Source organism: Macaca mulatta, chromosome 5, assembly GCF_049350105.2.
Source record: "Macaca mulatta isolate MMU2019108-1 chromosome 5, T2T-MMU8v2.0, whole genome shotgun sequence".
Classification (NCBI taxonomy): domain Eukaryota; kingdom Metazoa; phylum Chordata; class Mammalia; order Primates; family Cercopithecidae; genus Macaca; species Macaca mulatta.
This window is the reverse complement of record NC_133410.1, coordinates 115,333,287-115,347,912: the sequence shown is the minus strand read 5'-3', so window position 1 is coordinate 115,347,912 and position 14,626 is coordinate 115,333,287. Positions and strand designations below refer to the sequence as shown.

Genomic DNA, 14,626 nt, shown 5'->3' with positions numbered 1-14,626 from the left:
CAGGCAGTCATAGGCAAACATGTCAATATGTCAACTACCATAACTTTATTTTTTAAATTATTAAGGACTGAAATTAATTCTTTTGCCCTAATTCCTTGTGCAGAAAATATACAAAAGCATCAAATTTCCTCTCAGCAGAGACAATGATTAATAATTTCAACTATTTTAATTCAGTTATTCTAAGTTCTTAAACCTATGAATGGGTTACAGATAAAATATCCTAGAAGAGGAACTGTAAAATTATGCTACACATTATTTTCCTACAAAGCTTTCCAGCATGATGAAGACATTAATATTTTCGGTGTTTCTATTCTTACGCCAACCCCACAGGCGAATAGGGCAGGAATTACTGTCTCCCTGTTACTGATTGGTTAATGACTTGCTTAAAATCAAATAGCAACTAAATGCCATCTTGGAATCAGAACTTAGGCTATCTGATGTTACACAATGTATACCAAAAGAAGGTCACTAATGTATACTTTGATTTTCAGGTAACCTAAAACTCTATACCTCGAGAGTGGGGAAGAGCACTTGATTTCCAAAATCTACTTGGCAAAGGGCATCAAATCCCCAATTTCAGTTGCATTGGAACTCCTCAGTTTGCCTACATATGAAAAAAGTTGTTTTGCTATCTGATTTTTAGAAAATATTTCAAAATTCAGAAAAGAAAAAGAAAAGCAATGATACTCGATGCATTAAAAGGACAGTAGAGCTCCATACTTTTCAGAGCACAGAGAATCAGCACCAGGTGGCAATTCCTGCTGCTTGCTGTACATGCTCAGGGCTGAAGGCTGGACACTCCTGCGCTAGTCTTCAGAACATTTGCAAGAAGTGACATAACTGCAGGAAGCCATGCAGGTGGGAAAAGCAGACCACCTGGGACAATACACGCTCACCCCTTGAAGGCAAACTTGTGGCTTGGTGATCCAGGGGTTGGAAAAGAGGCTGTTCACTGCCTTGGTCAAGAGGAGTTGGGATGTGCTCGTCTTCATACCAGGAAGAAGGTAATAAGAGTCAACTTTGAACTGATGTCAATTTTAGCCCTAAAAATCTTTACAAGTATATATTAAACAATTACATACAGTTGGCAGATTTTAAAAATAATGCATTAGATACTTTATAAACAATAGTTTATTTTATGGTTCTTCTGGTTTCTCTTCTCCTTTATTTTAATTTTCTTAAAAATGTATCACTGTCATCTTGTTTTCCAAGGACAACACACACATTATAAATGAGCAGTCCATTGTCATACAATTTTTTTAAAAACTCCAAACAAGAGATCATCATTTTTAAAAGTATTATTTAGTCATAAACAGAAGGAAGAAAACAAAAAACAAATTATAAAAATATTGCTTATAATCCACCTGCTCTATTTAAGGAAGTCTTAAACGACCAACTTAAGATTTGTTTCCCTACATTATCAAGTTGTACAATAGTAGTTTAAAATACTACAAAATTATGAACAAATGTATGAATTGCATAAAGATTTTATTTACATAACAGCATAATAGATCGTCAATATTATCATTTAAACGTAAGAAAGTATGTTTCTAGAACATACATAAGAAGCTTTATGCAAAAAAAAAAAAAAAAGGTTAACTGTTGCCATTATTCATTTACCAAAATATAAGATGGTTGAGACTCAAAGTAGAGAGTTGAGACTTGACAATCACGTTCTGTTTCAACACCATTACGTTATTTACAGCCAGTTAAATGGCCAGATCAAATGAACATTGGTTTTGGGAGCTGAAACCATACATCTTTTTTTTTTTTTTTTTTTTTTTTTGAGACGGAGTCTCACTCTGTCGCCCAGGCTGGAGTGCAGTGGAGTGCAGTGGCACGATCTCGGCTCACTGCAAGCTCCGCCTCCCAGGTTCACGCTATTCTCCTGACTCAGCCTCCGGAGTAGCTGGAACTACAGGCGCCCGCCACCACGCCCGGCTTTTTTTTTTTTTTTTTTTTTTTTGTATTTTTAGTAGAGACGGGGCTTCACTGTGTTAGCCAGGATGGTCTCGTCCTGACCTCGTGATCCGCCTGCCTCGGCCTCCCAAAGTGCTGGCATTACAGGCGTGAGCCACCGTGCCCGGCAGGAACCATACATCTTTCAAAAACTAAGGCTGTAGGTATCCACCTTAATATTAGGGTTAAAGCTCTTAGATTTTTGTGCTTAGCAAAGCAATCAACTTTCAGATGTAACTAGTCCACAAAATAAGTATCTGGTTCTGACCTACAAGACTCCAATTCTTTCCTTATGATAAAGAATTCAACATATGAAATATAAACCATACTAAAACATTAGGAATTGACATTTGTAAATATTTTCTTCTGAAATTATTACAAAGTACACTGTAAATTCCTAAGAATGTCTTTCATTTCTGAGAATATGCAATGATATATTTACATACTAAAAATCACTCCCCAATGGAAAAGTTATAAAAAGATTATTTCCTATAATAATATTTTTTTTTTTCTGGCTGGGGGAAAAAGAGGTTTGTATCGGTACAGAAACTCAAGGAGGAGGGAAATATGCATAAATAAAAGTGAAAGTAAAGGAAGCAAATGATCGAAGAGAATCTTGCCAGAATTCGGGTTAGAACTTCATCTGCTTTGAAAGGTAACATGTGCCTTATAGAATATGTTAATGATCAGTCCAAGCCTGTAATTTCATAACAGTTCTAGGTGTAACAAATCCAGAAAATGACTTAGTGGGGAAGAGCAAGCCACCAAAAGCAGATCACATTAAGCCAGTGGCAAGGCTGCTAAATTAAACCAGTTCCAAAGTGCAGCTTTCCCTGGTATTCTGGCTGTTTCCCAGGCAGCTCTAAAGGCACTGGTTAAGCACTTGTTTATTCAAGCTGTTTATGCCATGATGCAAGTTTCCAGGGGGTTATTTCTTAAAGCACATAACTCGCTACAAAATTCTCAGTGAAAACTTGTCATATACCTAAAGCTGCTTTTAATCAAAAGCTAATTTCCAGTTCTGTAAAGTTATTTCAAATTTACTTCTTTTTGACATTTCTCTCCTCGAGAAAAACGGAGCCTCTTTGATTTCCCTTATCTGTGAAGCATATTTTCTACTTTATTAAAATGTGTGGGCCTGAATGAAAACAGTCTAAGTTAATCTGCTATGTAGGCACTATCAACCATTTTCTCTAACAACTTTTATGGGAGTCTCTAGGCAGCTCTCACACTCAACCAGGCCACACATGGCAGCTTCCCTTATCCTGACAGGGCCCTCAGTCTATGGATGCAGAGACTCTCTAAGGTGCTGTACCAAGAACCTGTGGAACTCTTTCAAGTTTCCACGGTGTTCAGGACTAAGAACCATTAGATGAAACTGTCATTCATTTAACATATTTAGTGTGCATTTACCATGTGCAAGTCACTTTAATAATAGTTTTCAGGAACCTAGAAATCAGAGAGACAACAAAAAGGGTTTCTACTCTCAAGGAGCATAAACCTAGCCATCAGGAACCTGTCACACTGCTTTTTTTGTGAGGAGGGCAAAATAAGAGATGATTACAACACCTAAGTTTATTTTAAGCTATAGTTTTATTTTCAAAACTGGACTTGAAATTACATTTTCAGTGCCAGCACTATTTTTGCAGGTGTAAAATCCCATTTTGCTACTAATCAAATCCTCTTCTCTTTAAGGAATATGGTTTTGGAGAACAAGATTTTAACTTGATATATTTGATTTTTTCTTTAGAGAAATAGGTATGTGTTACAGAAAAAAAAGTACATGTTAAACTGGTTTTCTGAAAATAAGAGCTATCCAGTAATGAACCCTTGTTTCAATAATAGTTTTAGCATGTCTTTGAAGCATGTTAAAGTTGATGCACCTCCTGCAAAGAAATTTACATGAATTTCTCTGCAATCTCAAGTGACTTCTTTTAATCGTCTTCTTTATATTTTATATCCTCACGTTTGGACAACAACGTTTTACAGTGCTGACATTAATGAAACATCTGAGGGCTTATGTTCACCACTTTAAAAAAAAGAAGTATACTGAGATTCTAAGATGAACATTGGCATTCAATAACCAGAACCTAACACACTGCTACCTGTAAATTTACGCTGGGGAAGAAAAATCAAGTGGATTTTTCAAAAGAGCAAACTGAGATAATAAGAGCACCACTTATTTAAAAAAATTATGCAGGTATGTTTGGTAAATTTCAAGTTAAAAAGAGTATTATAAGAGAGAAAACAAGCCTTGGGAAAATCAGTTCTAAATCAAATAGCAGATAATACAAGAACACACGTTAGAATAGCAACTTCTACCATTGGGACATATCATTTCTGCTAGTGTGGATTTCATCTGATGGTTCATGAATAATTCCATCTGATGGTTCATGAACCACCATTTTGAGTATGTTTTCAAAAATCAACGTTCTGGATGATTGCAAAAACTGTGTCTTAACACAGGAACAGAAAACCAAACACAACATGTTCTCACTCATAAGTGAGAGTTGAACAATGAGAACACATGGACACAGGGAGGGGAACTTCACAACTGTCTGTCAGGGCAGGGGGCAAAGGGAGGGACAGCATTAGGACAAATAAATGCATACAGGGCTCAAAACCTAGATGACAGGTTGATAGGTGCAGCAAATCACCATGGCACATGTATTCCTTTGTAACAAAGCTGCATGTTCTCCACATGTATCCCAGAACTTAAAGTAAAATTTAAAAAATAAAAGTAAATAGTGAAAAAAAACTGTGTCTGTAAATCACTAGTTTACATGACATACCTCAAGGAATATCTTGAAATAAGTATCCGACACTGAAGAACAGTAGTATTTCAGCAATATCATTTCTGTATCAGATGAGGTCAAGTAAGTATGTAAGGGATAGTTAGACACCATATCATTATTTCACCTGACATTTAAGATGATAGGGTGTATAATTTAAGAAATAAGTAAAAATTGACTCATCTTTTTTATTTTTGACTCTTATCTGTTTAGTGAAATCTAACCCTAATCTTTATTTCTAGTTTAATTCCTAATAATGAAATTTTTCTTTCCATTCTTTTTTTTTTTTTTTTTTGAGACAGAGTTTCGCTCTTGTTGCCCAGGCTGGAGTGCAATGGCACAATCTCAGTTCACCGCAACCACCGCCCCCCGGGTTCATGTGATTCTCCTGCCTCAGCTTCTTGAGCAGCTGAGATTATAAGCGTGTGCCACCACACACAGCTAATTTTGTATTTTTAGTAGAGACAGGGTTTCTCCATGTTGGTCAGGCTGGTCTTGAACTCACAACCTCAGGTGATCTGCCTGCCTTGGCCTCCCAAAGTTCAGGGATTACAGGCGTGAGCCACCACGCCCGGCCAATAATGGAAATTTTTTACTGAATTTAATTAACAAGACAAGCCTTGTCTGACTTGTTAGCATGAGTTCGAGGATCACATTTCCAAATATATTTTTTCATCCAAAACTAAGATAGTAGAAAAAATATGGATTATATAGGCCATAGCTCTAAGTTGACATGCTAGCTCTTTACTAACTCTGTGAACCTGAGCAAGCCACTTAATATTTCTATCCTTCAGTCTCTCCAAATAAAAAATGGATTAACAATTAATAGATTATACCTTAATTATAATAAATAATGCTCTACTTCCTAATGTTGTTTTAATGATAAAAATGGATAATATATATAAAATACCTGTAGCACTATGAGTGTTGAATAAATATTTGCTTTTATAAACAACTGATGCTGAGTTTTAAAAAAAGTGCTTGCTAAATTAATCATTTTTATTTATCATGGAAACATTCCAAAGTGGTCAGTAGTTGAAGGGAGATTTAATCACAGAATCAAAGGGCTCAGAGTTAGGAGGAAACTCCAAATTTCAAATCAAACCCCCTACCTGACTTTGGCATTAAAGGGAAGCAGTACCTGGGGTCTGAGGTGGTCAATTATTTGGCCAAGGATTTCCAACTAGTTAGTGGAAGAACAAGGAGTACCAGAAGGCTTCTAAATTACTGATGCAGTGATTCTTTTCTTCAAAATACATTTGAACTAGTATCAGAGAATAAGAGGATACAATTTGTTTAATTGTCCTTTGATAAAAAAAAATTTTACAACATTTATCATTAACACATTTTTATTTATCAGCAAAATGGCAGCTCACATATTTGTGGAAAAATAGCTAGGGAAAGTAGTTTGAGATAAGAATATTTTTAATTTGGGAGTAATAGAGGTGTCTTTGATTGTGTATTTATGTCAGACTATTTTCCTACCTTGATTGCAGGTTTTTCCAGCATATCCAGGATGACACTTGCACTTGTTTGGCCCAATACAGTCACCATGTTTGCATCGTGGTTGGCACACAGCTGTGAAAAGAAGATGGCATGCGTTATTTCTAGGTCAGCGAAACACCAATCATATAGCACTAATGTCGTGTATTAGTTTAATAATAAAAGAAAAAAAAGAGAATTTACAACAAAGTAGCCAAAATATACAAAATCAGTTTCCTATAAACATTCTGTAAGCTACACACACACACGTGTTATGTGTGTATATGTGTGGATGTGTGTATCAGTTGAGGCTGAATTTTAAATTCAAGGACAATACTCAAATAGTCAAATAAAAGAAAAACTAGGTAAAACTATGCATAAGCATAACTGATATTTGTTCATAGTTACAACTTTACAATGTCCTGCACCCACAATTTCAAACTCAATCTCTCAAATATACTTCAAATAGCAGTTCTTAGTCCACAAGTACTAAGTATGTATGAAATACAGATAAATTTCTAACTAAACATAAAATATTTATTTTACTAGAAATAGTATTCCTAAGTATGAAATGATTCAAAATGAAACAAAAACTAAAACAACATTGTTTTGGGACTTCAATTCAAGGATATTTCTGTATCTTGATCTTTCTTAATCCTAACATTCATTACAACTGCTTTTCAATCTATAATGGCCTTTCTATGCCCTAACATAGCAAATAGGATGTTCTCAGTTTGACATTTACTCTTTTCCATCAACTGAGTTCCACTTTCTCAAGACTTCAAAATACTGTAAACCATCACTCAAATATTTTCACTGCTTAATTGGAATTTGTTCTGCTTATTCTCTATCAATAATTCTCAGCTGGGGGGTACTTTTTACCCCTGTGGAAATTTGGAAATGTCTGGAGACATTTTTGGTTCTCACACTAGGGAGAGGATACTACTGGTATCTAGTGGATAGGCGCCAAGGATGCTGCTAAACATCCTAAAATGTTCAGACAACCTGAACAAATTATCCAGCCCAAAATGTCATCGTGCCAGACCTGGAAACCCTGTTCCGTACCAAATATGTGCATGTCCCTATGCCAGACACTATAATAGATGAAAAATAATTGTATAGCATGGGACTGGTCTCAAGGAGTCTACAATCTAGATAAAAAGACGAAACCACGTTTCTTATTCAAAACAATATTTATTCATCAGCAATATGAAGTCTGTGAAGGAATCATCTCACAAGCAAATCCATATACATTCGTGCAGAAAGCCTCATAGAGGAGGCTTGAGTAGACAGAGAAGGGAGCAGACTACCCAAGAAGAAGAATATTTCACAGCCAAGTAAGCCGCTGTTTAGTTAGGAGGCACACAGGGGGCTCATTAAGCTAAAGACATGGGTAAATGGTGGAGGAAGAGTGAGAAACAAGCAGGTGAATGGTATCAGGTGATTATGTTCCCTACATTTCAGAATGAGAAACATGCACTTTATCTCTAGGAAATGGGAAGTTTCCATACATTTATCATCATCAGAACTGCCTGATAAAAATCAAAGCTCTGGGAATCTTATCAAAGCATTGGTGATGATATGTAGGATGGACTGGAGAGAGTTTAGAGGCAGAGAGGACAGTTGCAAGGCCAGTGAAATAGTTTAGGTCTGACATGAAGAAGGTATGATTTGTGTTGGTGACAGGAAGAAATGAGCTTCAATAATCATTGAGTGAAGAGCAGATAGTCCTTGAAGACCAAGGGCAATGGACTCAACAATGACCCCGAATTTTGAAGCCCCTGACACCTGTTCCTACCCATTTTAACCCATGCTGTTCTCCATTCTGGGATATGCTCCCAGTTTCCTCTCTGATAATTATCAAACATTGTTTCCTTTAAGACTCTATACTGCTGCGAAACTGACGTGCATGTTATTTTTGTTTTCTACATTTCCTTGCCCAACTCTCACTAACCCTTCCCTCACCTTCCATTCCACAAGGCTTCTTTGCTAATTTTAGTTTCAGGTCTTCCTTGCCTGTTTGTCATCCCAACTGGACCCTGTACCACCACAAATCCTTAGACAGTGCTGTGTAGGAGGTATTTAATATAAAAGACTGCAGAAAGAAAAGACGAGGAGAGTGTAAACGATAGGGAAATGCCCTTGGAAAATTCTTAAAATCTGATTTTAAACATGGCATTAAATTCAAAGGGAAACAATTGTGTTCATATCTGTGAAATGAAATAAACTGTCCAGGAGGGCCTTTCTAATATTACTCTTTAGCCAACTGTACACTTGGCGGATGGTTTATGTGCAGTTTAAAATAAGTCCCAGAAGTAAGCCACTCTATGTAATTTCTAGGCTCTATCACCAAGAAATATCAGCTTAAAAAATTATTTTTAATCTAAAAAGATGATGTTCCATAAATCTACACATATATGTATATTCATGCAACCTGAATAACCATGTATCACTGAGGCACACAGAATGCCATATTGAAAAAAATGTAAATGTCTCAAAATCATTAAGTGCAAGTCCAGGAAATAACCCCTTAAAATAATTGGAATTTGGAAAACTCTCTCAAAGCATGAAAAAGTAGTTTTAAAAATACCACTTAAAAATACAAAAAAATTTATTTAGTACACTTTATAAAACAATTAAACTTGAGGCCCCCAGGCTGTAGCCTTTGGACCCCCGACCAGCTTGATAACCATCAATTTATAGTACTTCCAGGTGCTTTATAGGAACAAAGTTTTTATTGTTTCCTCTCCCCTTTTTGTTATTTGTTCTCAAGCAGAGTGCCCTAATCTTGGGCACATCAAATGCACACATTCCAACAGGCCAAGACTGTTAATGTTTCTTCCATGTTTAGGGAGTCCTATTTCAAAACAAACTGTTGTTTGCAGTTCCATCTGATAGGCTATTCAGTGAAGTAACCAAGAACCCTTAGATTAGCCAATGGCTATTAAATGCAGTAGGATACTTCTAAAGTTGATATAGTCAATTTCTTTATTCTTAGAAAAAGAAAACCCTTTGGAAACTGTTGCACAAAAAGATTTTCTCCTTTATAGCACAAAGTTATCTTGCTGGCATTAGGTCTGGAATGGAATTCAATAAATATATATCAATCATTTGTTATATATAATGTATTATAGTAGGCAAGTGTGGTGGGGGATTAGAGAGTCACAGAGGGTATGAAAAATTAGCTGTAGAGCTAAAATATCTCAGTGAAACCACAACAAGGGCTTTGACAGAGAGGTGAAAGAACCAAGGAGGGTGTGTAATAACTACAACAGCAGGTCGGTGTGTTAGAGGCAGTGCGTTAGAGGTAAGAGCAGTGGAATAGGAGACAAAAGACTTTCAGAATATAAGCAAAGTGGGGAGGGGCAGTAAAGGGGACTGCTTCTTAGTGAGTGCAAAGTGTTCTCGTGGGGCTACACTGTAAAGTGCTTAAAACAGCAGATGAGATCAAAAGAAAGGCCGAGACAGATCATAAAAGGCCAGCTGCATTCTTACCAATATCTCTTTCCCTTCTGCTTTAATATAGAATGTCTTTTTTTTTTTTTGAGTGGGGGATGTGTTAGTAATGGAAAACTATATTCTCTATTCTCCTTGGCAGATATGGACAGCCACATGACTAAATTCTGGCTAAATGGGATGAAAGCAGAAGTGATGGGGTGGGGCTTTGGAATGCTGTGTAAAAGGAGGGCTGAAAAACATGGCTTGTTCTGTGCTCTCGCCTAGAATGTGCATGTCATGACTGAACCACAGTGGCCTCTTTATGACCATGAGACGATCTTGAGAATGGAAAGAGGGTAGAGCAAGAAGTCATAATATTAACCCTAAATCACCATCCTAGCAATTTAGGGCACTGTTCTTTGTGTCACATTACTCGTAGCTAAATACAATTCCTGACTTTCCTTGATCACTAGGCTGTGGAATCTGGACTTCGTCTGTGTTTATTATCAAGCCAGCAAAGGCTTCCTTTTGATACAAATTTAGGATAGAAGTGTTATGAGTAGATTCTAGTACAGAAATAAAACTTGTCAAATGTATTGTATATACTCAGGGGAATGTAAAAAAAGAAACTTTATTTCTACATCTAAGTAAATAGTAAGTAAATTTCTACATCTAGATTAGAAAGTGCATAACCATTTCAAAACTAGAGAAAAGTAATTCCCAACCTCTGTATAAACTGGCCCACCTTCCAATAACACACTCCACTGTAATGTGAGCTGTCAGGGGTCAGCAAAAACCAATCTTTTCAGCAAACTGCATTACTCTGTGAATAGCCGGTCATCCTTTCCTTCTCAAAAAAATAAAAAAGGATAAATGATCCATTTTCAGTGGTCTTCAAAAGTATTAAAAATAGAGTATATTCTTGCTTGGAGTAAACAATGTGCCTGCTGGTGCTACTGGCTATCAGAAAAGGCAGCATTACTTCTCTGACCTTCGTGTGGATCAGGAACAAGAAGTTTGGGCCATATTTGATGGTCTGCTATCACTAGCATCCAAATAGGGTTTAGCAACTTAATAAGGCTTAAATAAAGTCCAGGTAAAAATAACAGATAATCAACGAATGACAGACATTTTCCCCCAAAATCAGTTGCCAGAATTAAGTCCAAATGGGCAATCACACTCAAATTTGCTCTCTTAACATTCCTGTAGCATAATCTCCAAAGTGCCCTGAAAATAACCTCTAAGTCATTGTTTTAACTAGAAAAAGAAACAAGTTTCAACTGGCAAAACAAACATAACTATTTAACGTCACATGTCCAAGCCTCTTCTGTTTGATCGCAATCTAAAATTTTAGTCTTAAAAATCCATCCTAGGAGTTCGTGACCAGCCTAGCCAACATGGTGAAACCCTATCTCTACCAAAAAACTAGCCGGGTGTGGTGGTGGGCGCCTGTAATCCCAGCTACTCGGGAGGCTGAGGCAGGAGAATAATTTGAACCTGGGAGGTAGAGGTTGTAGTGAGCCGAGACTGTGCCACTGCATTCCAGCTTGGGCAACAGAGTGAGACTTGGTCTCAAAAATAAAAAATAAAAATAAAAAAAATCCATCCTAACTGATGTAACTGGGTCTCTGAGAGTTGGACAATAGTTTCTAACTCGAACATAAGCAGTGAATTATCAAATAAGTTATGAGAAAATTAAACTCCCACAACAATCCTATAATGTTTCTTATGTAAGGTAATCGTGCCGGGAGTAAAGTGCCAACATTTGAAAACTAAGGATATGTTGAGATGCCCAAGGAGATGGGGGCTCTGAAAAGTAACAAGGGAAACGCCAATCCAATCTCAGTGGTAGTTAGTAGCTTGAGAAGGATTTTCTCAATATAAATAAGATTATCTTTAGAATTCCAAGAATCATTTGTAATTTTTTCAATCTACATCATGTTATTATGCAGACATGGCACCACTAAAAGCAGAACGAAAAACCTTGTCCTCCAGGTTATGTTCACAGAATAAAAGGGGGCAGAGAAACATGCAAGGGCAGGGCAGAAGAATAAATAGATATGAAACTGGAAACTGGAAGACTTCACAAAGCTGTTATTACACCCAACAAGCTTCACAGAATTCAGATATGGACAAATTCATTTGAGGAGAACAAGAAAATATGATAAGGAATGACTTTCAAATGGTAATTGGCCTTGGAAGAGTGAAGTTGCTGAAAGCAATATGAAACAACTCACTACTATATTAATAGGACCTGGGTGGAATGGAGGGAAATTTTACAGTGGTCCATTGAAAAGTGCCCTGAGCCATCGCATAACATATATAGAACAAAACTTAGATGAAAGAATCCTACTGTCCAAGATCCCCAGGGGAAAACATCTTTCCAGCTTTCCTAATACCCTGTACTATAGTGTCAATTATCTGATGGTCAAATCTAAATTCCTGCTGCAGTAAAAGCTGAATAACAATGCCTCTGATTGTTATCACTATAAGACATAGTAAATGCCCTCATGAATACAGAACTCTAAACCATTTTATATGACTGACTGAATTTATCCTCATGATATCCATATAAGGCAGGAGAGAGGAACACTATCTTCATTTTACAAGTAAAGAAGTAAAAATGCAAAAGATTAAGTGACTTGACCAATTTCAGGAAAAAATGTCTTATCCCAGTTCCATGCTCAATCCACTACGTCTTCTGGTGGTCAGAAAAAGACCAAAAAGTCCAGCATTTTCAGTGCATTTGATTATAACAAAATACTAAGCAGGAAAGGATGAGAGGGGTAGAGAATGTTAATAATGATTAAAAACATAAAAGTAAGTAACATTTACATAACTTAAATATGTCTTAAAAGGAGGGAAAAGTTGCAGTTAAGACCACAATCTATAACTTAAGAAAACTAAAGTAACTCTGCCAGAATATTTGAAAAGAAAATAATTTCATTACCCTGTTGCTTGTTTTATGTAGATGCTGGATTCTGAACCATCGAGGCAGCATATTATTGTTATCTCTGTTGAAGTATTGCTATAATTTTTGTTGCTGTTTGCTCTGGGCTTCACATTTTATTTAACATCATTGCAATTAAGAACTTAACCACAAACCATAGTCAAATACCAATGTCAATTACTCAATGATAATTTAGAACATAAAGTTAAATGAAGTGTCCAGTCTTTATAATGTTGTCTCCCAAGAGCTGTCAATAACTCATTTTATTTTTGTGTCTGGGAACATCCAATTCGGACACATTTATCCAGTATCTATTTGATCTTTCACTATTTAAATTCCTGAAGTGTCCCCCCGAAAATAAGTGGCAGCATCTGCATATGTGCATCTCAAGCTAAGTTTTATTTGTCATAATTAAGCACTTTCTCTTTTCACTTAAAGAAATTCTCTGAGCACTATTGTTGTTTTCAGTTTACTAGAAATTTTAACTTTCTCTTTCTGTTTTCATTGTGCTAGAGTGGAATTTAGATTAATGCCAAATAAGACTTTAAGAACATGTAAGAAAGTGTTACTATGTATTTGGAAATGGTTTGTTTTTTTTTTTTAGTAGAGTAACAGTAGCAATGCCCACAGCTAGCACCTGGATCTTTGCTTCTAAATATTGCATTCCCTAATAATGAGGAATGAGGGCTAGGGGAGGGAGGCTAGAATACATTTTCTGTTGCAAAAAGCAATTAAGTACTCAAAGAATGGTAGAGACATGTGAAAAGAATAGAAGCTGGCTTGGAGGAGTTCCACTGACTAGATTTGGGATTGTTTGAGCATCAAGAAGAATAATAGTAGTTACTGGTAACAATTGAATAAAAAAAGAATCTATGGTTCTGAAGTGATTCTAAAAAGGAAGACGACTGAGCTCCTCTTCAAAGAAGAATACCTACTAACACGTAGAAGGAATGGCGAAATTTGAAAAACAGAACTTTACAATCATCATTGAAATAATTAACTTGAGGAAAGATTATCCATAGATGTTAAAACTTTCACCAAGTGAAAGTTTGTTGGGGAACAGGATATCAAAACAGTGTGAATGTATTACCCCAAGGTTACTTACTAATTATGAAGAAAAAAAGGTGTCTTTCAGTAGAGAAATCTGATGGATACCACTTCATCAAGTGATCAAACTTAATATCACCAATAGTAGGACAAACTGACAAATGTGCAAAAGAAATATCATAACATACCATCATCTATATAATATTCTTACAAATAAATTTAGTTCTGATCTAATGATGCAGAAACAACAGTCAAATTTAGATGATGGTGGATTCTACCAAGCAATTGATATGGACTCTTCAAAAATATCATTGTCAAGAAGCAAACAAACAAAAGCGGTAGAATTGTTTTAAAGAAATTAAAGAGGCATGTCAACTAAATGCAGTGTTTGATTCGTAATTGGATCTGGACCAAAAAGAAAAAATCCATAAAAACCATTATTGGGACAATTAGGGAAATCTAAATATGGATTGTTTATTACATAGTATTATATCAATACTAAATGTTTCAAGTGTGAAATGATATTGTGGTTTGTAAGCAAATGTCCTTGCTCTCTGGAGATGAACATTGAAGTGTTTAGGCACGAAGTGTCATCATGTCTGTAGGTTACTTAAAAATGGCTGAGGGAGAAAGAGAGAAGGGTCGGGTGGGGAAGGAAGAGAGAGAAAGAAAATGTGTAAAACATTAACAATAAGGATATACGGGTATTTACTGTTCCTATTGCTTCAACTCTTCTGTGGATTTAAAGATTTTTTAATACAAAACATGGAAGAAATATATAAAAAGGAGTACAATAACATGAATACACTGACAACTGTTATTTAACTTGTGAGCAGTTGCTGACTTTTCAATGTAATTTAGAGAAAGGTTTATAAGTACAGATGCTGGAGTTAGACTGCTGGGATCCCAGCTCTACCACTTGGGAAATGTGCGACCTATACAGATCACACAGCTTCTC

At 36.1% G+C, this 14,626-nt stretch overlaps 1 protein-coding gene across 20 annotated transcripts in view; it reads right to left on the bottom strand.

Annotated features, from left to right (window-relative positions):
• NPNT (nephronectin) overlaps positions 1-14,626 on the bottom strand; it is a 77,366-nt gene that overhangs the window by 37,383 nt on the left and 25,357 nt on the right. For 12 of the 20 annotated variants that reach the window (XR_013417251.1, XR_013417249.1, XR_013417250.1 and 9 more), the window contains one exon: positions 6,237-6,329. Coding sequence is in view for 9 of the 20 variants with exons in the window: in XM_078002060.1 (XP_077858186.1) it covers positions 6,237-6,329 (93 nt within the window). In the remaining 11 variants the exon portion in view is untranslated. Of the gene's footprint in view, positions 1-896; positions 987-6,236; positions 6,330-14,626 lie in introns of all 20 variants that reach the window. The other 8 variants (XR_001444893.3, XR_013417248.1, XM_078002057.1 and 5 more) reach the window with 1 other exon arrangement.